Below are 14,005 nucleotides of genomic sequence, written 5' to 3'. Positions count from 1 at the left end.
GGTTAACACCTTTTTTCAATGGTTTACACAGTAAAGGAGACCAATAAGAAATAATTGTAAGTAACCAAAGTTATGGGGACTCAACTTTATTTACACTGCAATGAAATGGGCAGTACTTTTTGTATACAATAATAATTCAACAACACTTTTACACAACTGCAGTCAATGGATAGAAGTTTTATTATAAACAGTGTTAATATGTAAAAGCCATGCACATTGTCATCTGATCTGTTTACTTGTACCAGCCAACACACTTAATAGTAAGCTACAGTTGCTTAGAGAGTAGAACTTACTGAGTATGTCAGCCATTGAATTAAAACATGAATTGTACAAATGAGTAACACATCAACAAGTTAATTACGAAAACTGTGGCCTCAGATTTACAAGCATTATCTGCCATGTTAAAACACTATAATGAATTGCAGACAGTTAGTTTCAAAAATTTAAAAGAGATAAAACATCATTTAAAAGAACATTCAGGCACAGCAATTTAAATATAGAGGCCACTCTAACTAATAAAAGAAAAAAGCTAGAAAAGAAGTGAGTTTACAGAAAAGAGAAATAGAGTAAAGACTGACATCATTGCAAAATGTCAAGAGAGAGAACATTAGGACATAATAAAATCAGAAAATTGTAGAAATAACAACACACAAAAGTGTACAGAAAATGCATTATTTATGCATTGTCATCATATCATATCTAAGAATTTCCCATCAGTACATCATATGTGCCTTGCAGGCTGTGCTTCCATACTGCTTCAGCATTAACAACTTGTTAGCAGGTTTACACGATTAAAAACAAAACAAGGAGTTTAATATTAGCCACCATTATGCCCCTAAGGACTTTTCACTTAATACAGCTTCCCAATAAACAGAGTGTTATGTACATTCATGTTGTGTTCAAACTACAAGCTCTGAATATGTCTTCGGCACCAGTTCTCAATAAATAAAGACCTAGTAACAAACTGCATATTTTTTTAAACATGACCATCTTCAAATTCAGGTAATAAGAATGTTAAATTGCTATATAAAAATTGAAACATGGCAATCAGATTATATCATTATTCATATGTAGTAAATTCTTCTTAAACTACATCTCTAATTCTTCATGGAGGAAACCAGGACGCTTTCCTTCTTATCTTTGGATTATGGACATTTGCAGCCCATTTGATAAATAGAAAACTTGAGTACAGCTCAATGAAATTGATGTACTCAGCAAGAATAGGTATCACAGTTCAGCCAACAAAAACATGAGAGGGAATATAGAAACCTAAACTGCTCCTGTCTCTGTATTCAGAGAGCAAAAAGGAGGAGGAAAATAAAATATGTAAGCACTGAGCAAACACAGACACAAACACTCTACAGGAGGACCGAGTCGTGTGTAAGAGAGCAGAAAGAGAATATCTTGAGTGTAAATGGTAAATGAATGAACAGACAGGTGGCATTCTTATGCCTCATCAATTTCCAATTCCTGCTCTTTCTTTGCAGTTATAAAACCTACGTCTTTATGACCACATTCTCATGTCAAGTCTTCCACAATGATTGACAGATGAGATGTTTGCACACTACTCATGCACATCTTAAAAGCCATTCACGTTACCTGCTGCAACAGATGCAAGCAGTGTCACTAACAATAAAACCCATAGCATAAATAGGCACAGGTACAATAAATACGTTATTTCAGCCGGAGCTCTGCAATGCATCTAAACAGATCAAGGTGCCAATTTTACTGACTGAATCCTCAAGGCCTGTAATTGCACCGACATCTTTGTCCATCATATTGTTTCTGCAAGCTGTCTACCCTTTCCTCACGGTTCTATCTCCTTTTTGTATCCTAATTTTACCTTGACTTTTTACTCTCTTTACATTCTGTAGCATTTCTCCTGTCCCAAAATGCCTCTTCTCATCATATACTACTTCGTTCCTTAACTGCTTTATCCATGACCTGCTATTTAATGGAAAGACTGGATAAAGCCACCTCCTTTCATTCATTTCCCTACACCTTTTATTTTCTCCCACTTTGTAACTCCTCTCATTCCAAATGCTAGTGTCACAGCATCCACTTTTTCACGTTTTTGGCTCAACTGTGAACCCTCATTCTGGTGAGTACTACCTTTTTACCTATATTCTCTCCATTTAATGCAACACACTTTACACAGAGGGAAATAATATGCAGTAACTGAGATTTCTGGATTGTTTAGTAAAAATCAGATCTCTAGAGTGCCAGCAAAGACACTTTCCAAATTGTCAGTCATTTACAAAAACTGAGTCTTTTTAACCCCACGACTGTACACAGTCCGATGAAGATTTCACACTATACACAGTTCAAGTTCTGCCTGAAAAATAATTTAACTTGCTTCACAACACACAGGGTGAAACTTTAGAAACTTGGGCATCTTCATATTCTTAAAAACAACTATTTCAATTCGGCCATATTATCCCAAATCACTGCCTCGTGCTCAGCTCCCAGACCACTCCCACAGATCACCACCACTGCGCAGCATCTAGCAGAACCGGAAACACAATCTGTTATCAGATGAGCCATCCACAGTCTAATAACACGAGTTCCACTAATATCAGAGCTTCTGTCCATAGCAAGCCAGCATACAGTCGAACACTGCCTTCGACACCACCTAACTCGAATAAAATTTTATTGCCAATACAATGCGAGTTACAAATCAAAGCCTCAAAACTCCGAATAACGAGGACTCGGTGTACATTTCATATCAGATTATTACTCTATTTTGTGGTTAGTCAGATTCCATGTGTTAAAATTGAAAAGGATCTTTGACACACAAATTGCACAATCACATAACAAGTTAAGTGATACAAGAACAAACAACAAGCTCTACACAAAACTGATAATAACACGCAAATCTCCTTGCGACACATCGGATCGTGGGACATCACTACGGAACACTCCATCGCATTGTGTTTGTGTGTTTGGGCATGTGGACAGGCCACGGTCTCTTCAGACACTACGCCACGCGGGCCAGCCGCATCTAGCGGCGGGCGGGCATGGTCCATGCAGACCGTCACAGTTGGTCCTTCGACGGAACCCAGATGCTCGGTCCGGACTGCTCCTCAATCACTTCCTTCACCTTCATGTATATGTCCTCAGGAGTGTCACCCTGGACTACAGCTGGAAATGAAGGAACAGCAACTTTATATTGTAGAGAGAGACTGTACACAATACGTGGCATAAATTACATCATACCAATTTTGTCAATTTTCTTTCCTAATGCTTTCACGTACTGCACAAAGGAAAAATGTCTCTACATGCTTATGCAGAAGTCATAAGTCTTATCTTTTTCTGATGATCTGTACCTGAGATATATGTTGGTGGCATCACCATGTTTTCAAAGTCTCCTTCAAACACAGGTTCTCCAAATTTACCCACCAATGGTGCTTTTGCGAGGACTAAATTGTCGTTCTTCTAAGGACTCCCATTCGACTTCCTTGAGCATTTTTATTACATTTTCGTATGGACTACACCAACATGTTACAATCCTAGTAGAGCATCTCTGAATTCATTCAGAGTCTCTTGTCTTACCAACAAAGGCCCAGTCTGAGAACATTTTTCCACACAAGCTACATACATTTGACACTCCTCCCCCTTTCCTTCCTTCCTTGGGCTCTTGTAAGATCTCTAAAAATAAATACAAATCTAGTGAACATGGAAATGGGTTGTTTTCGCTCCTGATTGTGATACATTTTGGGTACAAATTTTACACTTGCACCCCTCTCATCTTAGCAGCCCAAGTGGCCAACCATTGTAACAATCTAACTCTTCCATACTGATTCTATGTGATCGTACCATTTCACACAGCTAGTATCACCCTTAAATACTTATACTCCGTAAGATGCTTGTTGTTCACCACTAATAATATTATTAAATATTACACGGTCTTTCTCTTTGTACCTTATGTTTATCCACATTTAAAGAGAGCTGGCATTCATTAAACTGAGTGAAAATTTTGTCAAATTCTTTCTGCAATTCCGTAAGACCATGCACCTTTCCTGCACACAACAGCATTGTCAGCATCTTAGACAGCTGCTGATCATATCTGATTGGTTAATTATACAGACTGAAATCATTGGAGGCTGTATTATGCTTCCTTGGGGCACACCTGATGTTACTTTCATTTCTGCGGAACATTCACCTTCCAATGTAATGTACTGGGTTCTACAAGCGTGGTTTGGTAAGTCTGATAAATTTCCATGAAAGAATGGAACATTTTTATTATTCCTTCATAGTTTGTAAGCTCGATTACTTCATGAATCATATAAAGAATTCCAACTGTGCCACGTACAGTTCATTGCCGACAGCTGTCTGAGTTGGTCAGTGTGTTGACTGTGACTGAAAAATGAAGAACACTGAGTTTTATGCTGTTATTAAACATTTTCATTTGAAGGGTCTGACTACTGCAAAAAATCAAAACAGAAATGGATTAAGTTCATGCAGAATCATCACCATCATTGAAGACCATTTACTTGCTAGTTCTGCAAGGTTCGCAGAAGAGCTTCTGTGAAGCTTGGAAGGTAGGAGACAAGATACTGGCAGATTTGAAGCTGTGGGGATGGGTCACCAGTCATGCTTGGGAAGTTCAGTCGGTAGAGCACTTGCCCGCGAAAGGCAAAGGTTCCAAGTTTGAGTCTCGGTCCGACACGCAGTTTTAATCTGCCAGGAAGTTTCATATCGGCGCACACACTGCTGCAGAGTGAAAATCCCATTTTGCATTTACTTTTAGTTTAGTGAGTTTAAACATAGATGGACAAGCACCAAAGACGAAGCATGCTCCGAACGTCCAAGTGAAGTCACCACTAAGGATACCAAAGGCAAAATCCATGATACGGTAATGCAAGACCACCAAACAAAAATCTGTGAGATTTCCAAGACTGTAAGCATCTCAACTGAGAGAGTGCACAATATATTGCACAGAGATTTGGCTATGAAGAAGCTGTGTACAAGGTGGGTGCTGCAGTTCTCACAAGATGACAAAAAGTGCATCATCTCTGGCAATATTTAACCACAATCTGCAAAACTTTTTGCACAGATTTGTGACCGTTTATGAAACGTGGCTCCATCAACATGCACCAGAGTCAAAATAGCAGTCAAAACAATGGACAAAGACAGTTAAGGTACATCAAAGAAGACAAAGACCATTTTGTCAGCTGCAAAGATGATGATTTATTTTATTTTATTTTATTTTATTTATTTTTTTTTTTTGGGGGGGGGGGGGCTACAACTATTATGCTTCATTGTTAAAACATTTGAAACTTGTGTTGGCTGAAAAAAAGACCATGGTTGGGACGCAAAAAGTGCTCTTTCACCAGTATAATGCACCATCCCATACATCAACAATAATAACAGCAAAGAGCATGATTGGGCTTGGAACTGGTTCCTCATTTGCCCTATTCAACAGACTTAGCCCCAAGTGACTTCTTCCTGTTCCCCACTTGAAACTTTGGATTGCTGGGAAGAAATTTTCGTCAAATGAGGTTGTTATAGTTGCGGTCAGCAAGTGCTTTGCAAATTGTGATGGAACCTATTTTTCCAGTGGGATGAATAAGCTGGAAGATCACTGGATCAAATGTATCTCCCTCAATGGAGACTATGTTGAGAATAAGGTGAGTTGTTTATGAAACAACCTTTTTTTTGTGTTTAATACCAGACTTATCGAACCTCCTTTGTATTAGTCAAATATTTCTCAAGCTAATCACATACTTGGAAAAACATGATTATACACCTTACAGAATTCTAGATAGATGGAACCTATCTGTTCACTGTCATATGTTGTGTGCAAGATGTCATGTATGAATGAAGCAAGTTGTTTCAAGAGTTTCTTCTTTTTCCTTTTTCCCCCCCTGAATAAGTGCTGATCTCTCCGACAGCTCCAGGAATTTCAAAATGGTTGAGATTAGAACACACTCTAGGATCCTGTTACAGACAGACATCAGCGATACTGGTTGCTAATTATGTGCATCCAATCTATTACCCTTTTCACAAACAAAGGAGACTCTTTTCCAATCACATAGGACTATTCACTGTGCAAGAGATTCTTGGTAAATACGGGCTAGGAAAGAGGGTAATTCCATAGCATATTCAATGTAAAATCTAACTGAAATTCCATCAGTGTCTGGTGCCTTGTTCACTTTATAGTGTCTTAACTGTATTTCAATCTTGGGGGCGGGGACTTATATCAACATCACTCATTCGTGTGTAGGGTAGTCAAGCACTGGTACAGTAGTATCCTATTGTGTGAATACATTTTTAAAGGTGTAATTTAAAATTTCTGCTTTCTGTCTCTACCTTCAGTTTTGAACCAGAAGGATCCGCAACAGATTGCACAGATGGTTTGGATTATTCATTGACTTTACACATGACCAGGACTTCCTAGGATTTTCTGATAAAACTTTCACCAGTGGGTATCTGGCAGAAAATTATTATTATAGGCTTTAGGTATTTACCTTCTTATGAACACACAAGGTGCTATTACCTTTTCTCTAACAACAATAATTTCAGTCAAACACTGTACATAGCACTCTCATCAAATATTTATTCAGTACTGAAAAATAGAGGAAACGTGGATAAATTACCTGTAAAATACTCTCCAAACTCTTGTTCCATTTTCATTGCACGCTCATATGTTTTCTTGGCTTGTTCTTCTGTCATCCTCTTATTCATCTCCCTAGAGGAGCAAAAATCAAAGTGTAAGTATTTATAATTATCATGAATTAAATATCAACAAACAGGGCACAAACTGCTTTCAGCTACTGTATCTAATCCAAATTCAGTGGTTGAAACTACCAGAAACAACTGAAAAAAGGAAACCAGTGGATTCAGTTTTATTTGTAGCCCATTAGCTAAATTATTTACAAGTTACTCAAGAGGGCATCATACCGGAATACCAACTATCTGTCCTAAGGGTCATCAGGTGCATTAGTTGTGCTGCTGCATGGCAATAACAGAGAGCAATGTGCTGAGCGACATACAAGACTGGCCAAGTCGGGCAAGGAAGAAGTAGAAAACAAATGCTAACCAATTTTTTGGTGTTAATTTTTGTTATAAACCACATTACACTTCAAAAATAAGCCTTGTAGATGTAGTGAACCAAGACAGTACAGCATAACTTTCAAAAGGTTTTCATTTATAATGGCTTGGTGTTTCAATTTCCTTAAGTCTACTTGCACCATCTCATCAGCCTGTTTGCTATCATTATGTAGAAGTGTCACTTTGTTTGCTACCTTGAGTATAAATGGTTGTTAGACTTTTGCTGGCCTGATAAACACTTATTGTTAAAACAAGCATCACACTAGACTAAATTTGGACCACGGTCTATCTGTTGTCATGTATAATTTAACTTCAAATAACATTTTGGTTAAAATGAGTAACAAGCCAATGTTTTTTGTTGACAATGGGATTTACATGAAACACAGGACAAGCAGTATTTGTTTTGGCTGATTCCATAAACACACTGCAAAAATGAAATTACACGTATCTGCCCAAAAAACAGAAAATGTGTGGAACGACTCTTGGGAAAGGTATCTGGCACATAATAAATACATTAAATGAGATTGAAATAAATTCAATAGATCTGAAATCCTTGATAAAGTAAGTACAGTAATAGACTGATGTATTTGTGAATCTTGTCTCAGTTATATAATTTCATAGAACAAATTTCATTTTGCATGACACTACACCACTATAGTTTCTTGTAGCAGAGATTTCTGGTTTTGCACACTGATGCCATACAAAAACAAGTTATAAATGAAGAATTCTCAATGTACTTAAATGCAAATAATCCTTACAAGTACTATGCATAAATAAAATAAATATAAAGACAACAAGCATCAGTGTGAAGGAAATCCTGGGCTTTGGTAATCCATAATGTGGTTAGATGGAAGAACACAATAATATCCACATTTCAAAGATTAAACAAAAAAGTAGTATTTGAAATTAACCTAAATAGTAATTAAAAGATGATGGACAAAACACACAGCTTAGCTTGCTTTTAAGACAAAGTGTTGCATAGCAGCCAGCAACAAAATGGATAGATGACTTTTTAGCCTTTTGAACAGATTTTCTTCTACATTACAGTTTAAAATACTGAAATGTATCAAACTTTTATAGACCTTTGCAAAAATTAACATACTGTCTTTTTTGGAGAAACTCCATTATCAATGGTTGCACAACAAATTTTGTCTTCTGTCTAGACCGCATACATTTAAGAATTGTAACCAGCTTAATTTTCATGAAACTGATCTTTGGATATGAGTATGTCAGTTAAAAAAGTAACTGATCACTTTCTATATGCAAATTTACATGCTACGTCATAGAACAATATTTTGTATATATGGCTAGTTACAGTTCACTTACTTGGCCTGATGTAATTAAACTGATATTTGAGAAAATACTTACATGATGGATTCCACTGACTTTGGTTTAATGAAAATGGCAATGGGGAAGAGCTGAGCAACTTGTAACCTCTTGATTGCATTTCCACTTACATCCAGGATGCAGTGCTTTCCCTGTTAAAAATTAGCAGAGGAGTCAAATCACTGATGATTTTTTGTTTTCCAAAGGCAATCAGAATTACATTATTATCTTTTTACATATACTGGTATTCATAATAACTGTCTTATTTGCATGAACTGATATGTTATATCACTTAAATGTCTAACTGTGGATTGCTAGGGCTTTACAAATATAAAAATATGTATTCATGAATAGTTGCAATCTTACTGAATTCATTAACTAGGTAACACTGCAAAATCAAGTGCAGTGGAGCTTAAAGAAATAAAGTCTGAACACATGGCATTTCTGAAGAACACTATAAAAAATGAAATTGAAAAAACTCACACTGCAACACTGATATTGACAATCTCCCATATTGTGAATGGCACAGTTAATATACATATGTGGAATACTATTTGAACAAACCTTTTCAGCAACTTCTTTCACGGAGGCAACTGATGTGCCATAGAGATTATCATTGTATTGTCCAGCTTCTATGAATAAATGGTTTTGGATGTCACGTTCCATTTGTTCTCTAGATGCCACAAAGTGATAGTCCCTTCCATCCACTTCATATTCTCGTTTGGGTCTTGTCGTGTCTGCAAATTAAGACAATACAATGTTGACTGGCAATACTTAAAAGGAGCAATGAAACCTCTGTTGTGAAAAGCAACAGAAAAAATTTTATCAGTATTCTGGTTTTGTTTAGAATGTTTCAGCAAGATCCACCAATGTCTATCAGAGTCAGCCTTCAGTTATTACTTTATACCATTAAATCAGAGAACAATTCAATACTGATGTACCAAAATTTGAACTCACAGTCAGAAGAGCAAAGATTCAATATGGATAAGTTAATGTTTTGTTGTCCTACTATAGTAAAATTATCAGAATTCAAAAATGCCATCATGTGCATATCTATATGATGCTTAGCCGAATGTCTGCTACCACAATGTAACAGAAAACTAACTTTTTATGAAACTTGTCCACACAAGTAAGTTATACACAGCAGCTCAAAGCCTAGTGCTATTGAAATTGAATTGAAAAACCACGAAAGTAAAATCAGAGTGAGTGAAGCTCACATGGGGGCTTACCAGAAATTGTTCTTCCTGCATTCCCGGCTGAAACGGGAAAAGGGGTAAGTGACACTAGTACACTCCACCACACACTACGGTGGCTTGTGAAATATAGATGTGGATGAGAAACGAGAGAGGAAGAAGAAAAAAAAAAAAAAGATACCTGAGAAGTTCACCATTTGAAAACATAATGATTCCAAAAATGTGTATTTGTGTAAAAAATGACCGAGTTTCCCACAGTATGTTAGGTGGCTTCATTGGTAATAATTATCACTTGGGCCTGCTCACAAGACACCCCATGCATGACTCTGCTTGTCACTACCTCAGGATTCTCTGGAGAATCTGAGCATGAAAGCTTGGTAAGGAATGCCTTGAATTAAAGATTATCACAATTAAATTTAAGTCACTTAAATGTTACTTGATCAAAAGGTTTTTGTCATATAGTGAGTCAGGTGACAGCACGCCTTGGTAATATTGGATTACATGTAATGTTATGGAGAAGAATTCTCAGTATGTATTTAGTCCCACTGTTAATTCCAGAGAACAACAGTTTAAAATCCAATGCCACAATGCTGAAAAAATAAAAACACCACATGGAGACAAAGACAGTCATCACAGCTATACTTATTTCGACATTCAATACAAATTTAATTCATTCTCATTATGAGACGCTTCACAAAGTTGCAACCCTCCAGCCAAAGTATACATCACACATGAATTTCATTGTATATCAGGACAAATAAATGTCAGTTTCTAAGAATTTTTGGAAGCTGCCATTGTCCTTTGCATAATCTATGAGCAACTTTTAACAAATCACTGTTTGTGATTTAGTTACTGTAGCAGATTACTTTCTAACTAACATATTGTGTTACATATAGTTTTTCCTTAAAGAGGAACAGCCCTATATATTACCTGCATTTATCATAAATTAACTCTATTTTCATGTTTGTTAACACTAAAAATAACAGTGTTTTAGGAAACTAGTAATTTTTACCAAAGGTTTTCGTGCTGCTTTATAGAAATCTTGTTATGTGTATCTGCTTTAATTCCTATAAGGAATTAGCAACTTTTTAGCTCAACAAATTGTGAGACAATCAGCAGGTTTAATTTGATGTTATTTGTTCAATACCTTGTGATACACTGCAACAGCCAAAATGCAGGCCCACTGTGAATGCTGTTCTCAAACATGGCACGAGTTGGATGGCATTCGTATGCAGCTGGAAACTGCTCTGATAACTGTTAAACAATTGGCAGCTTATGCGAATTGGTGTGTTGAAAGAGCTCCTGAGAGTTGCTTACTTGTGATAACTGTACCAGAGATACTCAAAGTACTGCCTTCTCCTGTGGATCCTATCTCCTCTGCAGAAAGTACAGGATCTGTCATTACCTGTCCACTTAAGTGCGAGTGACGTGTCAATAGTAGATCTAGGTGTCCTGTACAGGGTAGATGGGGACCAGGGAGGACTCAGGGTGTTGTACTAACCCCCATGTCTTTCACTGAAACTGAGCCGGTGGGACTCACTTCACCTGTTTTGGGGAAACCTGTTTTGTCTGGTGTCAGTAGGAGGCGAACACAAAAGTGTACGGGTCTATTAATTGTCAGCAGTTTGAATGCACAGCAGATGATGTTACCCCTTAGGGAAATGGCAGCAAGGGACAGGGAAGAATGCCAGGTGCACTCAGTGTGTATGCCTGGGGGCCTCCTTCAGCAAGTTTAAGAGGCTATTCTGGTAGTCATTGAGGAAACAGAGTGCAACCAGCTGCTGATTGTGGTGCATATTGGAACAAATGATGCCTGTTGTTTGGGCTCCGAGGTCATTCTTGGGTCATTCCAGCAACTGGCGAAGAGGGTTGAGAACACCGGCCATGCGTGTGGAGTTTCGACGAAGCTCACAAATTGCAGCATTGTCCTCAGAACTGACTGTCACCCTTTGGTTCTGTGTCAAGCGGAAGGACTGAACCAGAGGCTTTCAAGGTTCTGCGACAAGCTATAGACTGCAACTTCCTGGACTTGTGTCATAGGGTTGACAACTGTAGAGTCCCCCTTAATATTTCAGGTTAGCACCACACATCAGAAGCTGCTACTCAGATAGCTGATTGTGTGTGGGATGCACAAGGGTATTTTAGACTAGATGACTCTCCATCCAACCCAAATGATAGCTATAGGAAACCCAAAGGTATCGGTGTAAGAGTGAAAGAAATGCCTCCCACTGGTGTATTAAAATCCTAGAAGTAAATTGTAGAAGCATTCGTAACAAAGAGTTTGAAGTGCTCACAAAAAGCAGTGAGATTTTTGGGGAAAATTTACATGTATATTGAAAGCAGAGGAAAATGGGAAATGGAGATGAGGTATTGTCAGTACCAGGAATGGATATAAAATGATAATTGGATCCTTTTATTGCCCATCAGACTAATCTCCTAATATGGCCAAAAACTTTAGAGAAAACCTCAGTTTACTTGTCCATAATATCCCCAATCATACTGTAATCATGGGTGGAGACTTTAGTCATCCAACAATTAATTGGGAAAATTACAGTTTTGTTAGCGGTGGGTGTGATAAGACATCCTGTGAAACTTTACTAAATGCCTTCTCTGAAAGCTACCTAGAACAGATAGTTAGGAACCCCACTGATGACATGGCAACAAATAGACCTGACATCTTTTAGTATGTCCACATTGAAACTGGTATCAGTGACCATGACACGGTTGTGGCAGCAAAAATTATTAAAGTACAGAGAGCAGCTAAAACAAGCAGAAAGATATATATGTTCAGTAACCAAATAAAAAATCAGTAAGATCATACCTCAATGAGAAACTTGAAACTTTCAGCACAGGGCAGGAGCATGTAGAGGAACTATGGCTCAAGCTTAAAAGAATAGTTGATCATGCACTGGTTAGATATGTACTCCGTACAACAGTTCATAATGGGAGGGAACCTTCATGGTACACGGTCACTGTAAAGAACCTTCTAAAGAAAAAAAGATTACTGGGTAGCAGGTGTAAAACAAAGCATAGGGCTGAAGATAAAGAGATGTTGAGTGAAACGCATTTAGCTGTCAAGAGAGCAATGCGTTATGACTTCAGTGACTACTGTAGCACAATATTGTCAAATGACACTTCACAAAATCCAAAGAAATTCTGGTCATATGTAAAGACTGTTCGTAGCACGAAAGTTAGTGTCCAGTCCCTAGCGAACGAAACAGGAACTGAAATCGAGGGTAGCAAAGCAAAAGCTGAAATGCTTAATCCATTTTCAAATGCTCCTTTACAAAGGAAAACCCACGAGAATTGCTTCAATTTAATCCTCATACAGCTGAAAGATGAATGAAATATGTATTAATGTTAGTGGTGTCGAGAAACAGATAAATTGTTAAAACTGAACAAAGCTCCAGACCCTGATGGAATCCCTGTCAGATTCTATACTGAATATGTGGCTGAGTTAGCCCCTCTTCTAACTATAATCTATTGTAGATTCCTTGAACAAAAAATTGTGCCCATTTCTTGGTAAAAGGCACAGGTTACACCTGTCTACAAGAAGGGGACATAATGAGGTATCTCTAACAGTATGACCTCCTCAATGACAACCAGCATCACTGTCAAAAGTATGATAATATGGGGTATCAAGTGAAATTTGTGACTGGATTGAGGATGTTTTGGTAGTGAGGACAAAGCATGTTATCTTGGATGGAGAGTCATCATCAGATGTAAAACTAACTATGGGTGTGCCCCTGGGGAGGTGCAGTGGGACTCTTGCTGTTCATGTTGTATATTAGTGACCTCACAGACAATAGTAAAATCAGGCTTTTTGCAGATGATGCAGTTATCTATAATGAAGTACTATCTCAGAGGAGATGCATATAGATTCAGTCAGATCTTGATAAGACTCCAACATGATGCAGAGATTGGCAACTTGCTTTGAATTTTCAGAAACGTAAAATTTTGCACTTCACAAAAAAAAAAAAAAAAAAAAAAAAAAAAAATTAGTATCCTAGGACTATAACATTAATGAGTCACTGTAGGAATCGATCAGATAGGACTAACAGGGAATACTGAATATATATACAGAAGGGCAGCATGACTGGTCACAGGTTTCTTTAATCCATGGGAGAGTGTCAGAGATATCAAACAAAGTAAACTGCCAGACTCTTGAAGCCAGATGCAGACTATCCTGAGAAAGACTATTAACAAAGTTTCAAGAATCGGCTTTAAATATTGCTCACATAGGAATCATGAAGATAAGATTAGAATCATTACTGCATGTACAGAGGCAAAGAAATGTTTATGTTTGTCTGCTAGCATAATTTCAAAAGTTGGTACAATGCGAACACTTCAACATGGCAGTTTTAGGTGGTGGGTGTTTTGGACTGTGGTTCCGTGGTTTCATCAAATACTATTAGCAGTAGGGCACTACAAAG

At 37.6% G+C, this 14,005-nt stretch overlaps 1 protein-coding gene across 3 annotated transcripts in view; it reads right to left on the bottom strand.

Annotated features, from left to right (window-relative positions):
- Positions 1 to 70: 70 nt before the first annotated feature.
- LOC126161504 (disks large 1 tumor suppressor protein) overlaps positions 71 to 14,005 on the bottom strand; it is a 935,475-nt gene continuing 921,540 nt past the window's right edge. For all 3 annotated transcript variants that reach the window (XM_049917405.1, XM_049917407.1, XM_049917406.1), the window contains 4 exons: positions 8,944 to 9,116; positions 8,422 to 8,531; positions 6,600 to 6,691; positions 71 to 3,141 (listed from right to left, as the gene is read on the bottom strand). In XM_049917405.1, the coding sequence (XP_049773362.1) occupies positions 3,035 to 3,141; positions 6,600 to 6,691; positions 8,422 to 8,531; positions 8,944 to 9,116 (482 nt within the window). In that variant the 3' untranslated portion in view covers positions 71 to 3,034. The remainder of the gene's footprint in view (positions 3,142 to 6,599; positions 6,692 to 8,421; positions 8,532 to 8,943; positions 9,117 to 14,005) is intronic.

Source organism: Schistocerca cancellata, chromosome 2 (genome assembly GCF_023864275.1).
Source record: "Schistocerca cancellata isolate TAMUIC-IGC-003103 chromosome 2, iqSchCanc2.1, whole genome shotgun sequence".
NCBI lineage: Eukaryota > Metazoa > Arthropoda > Insecta > Orthoptera > Acrididae > Schistocerca > Schistocerca cancellata.
This window is presented reverse-complemented; position numbering and strand designations above follow the sequence as displayed.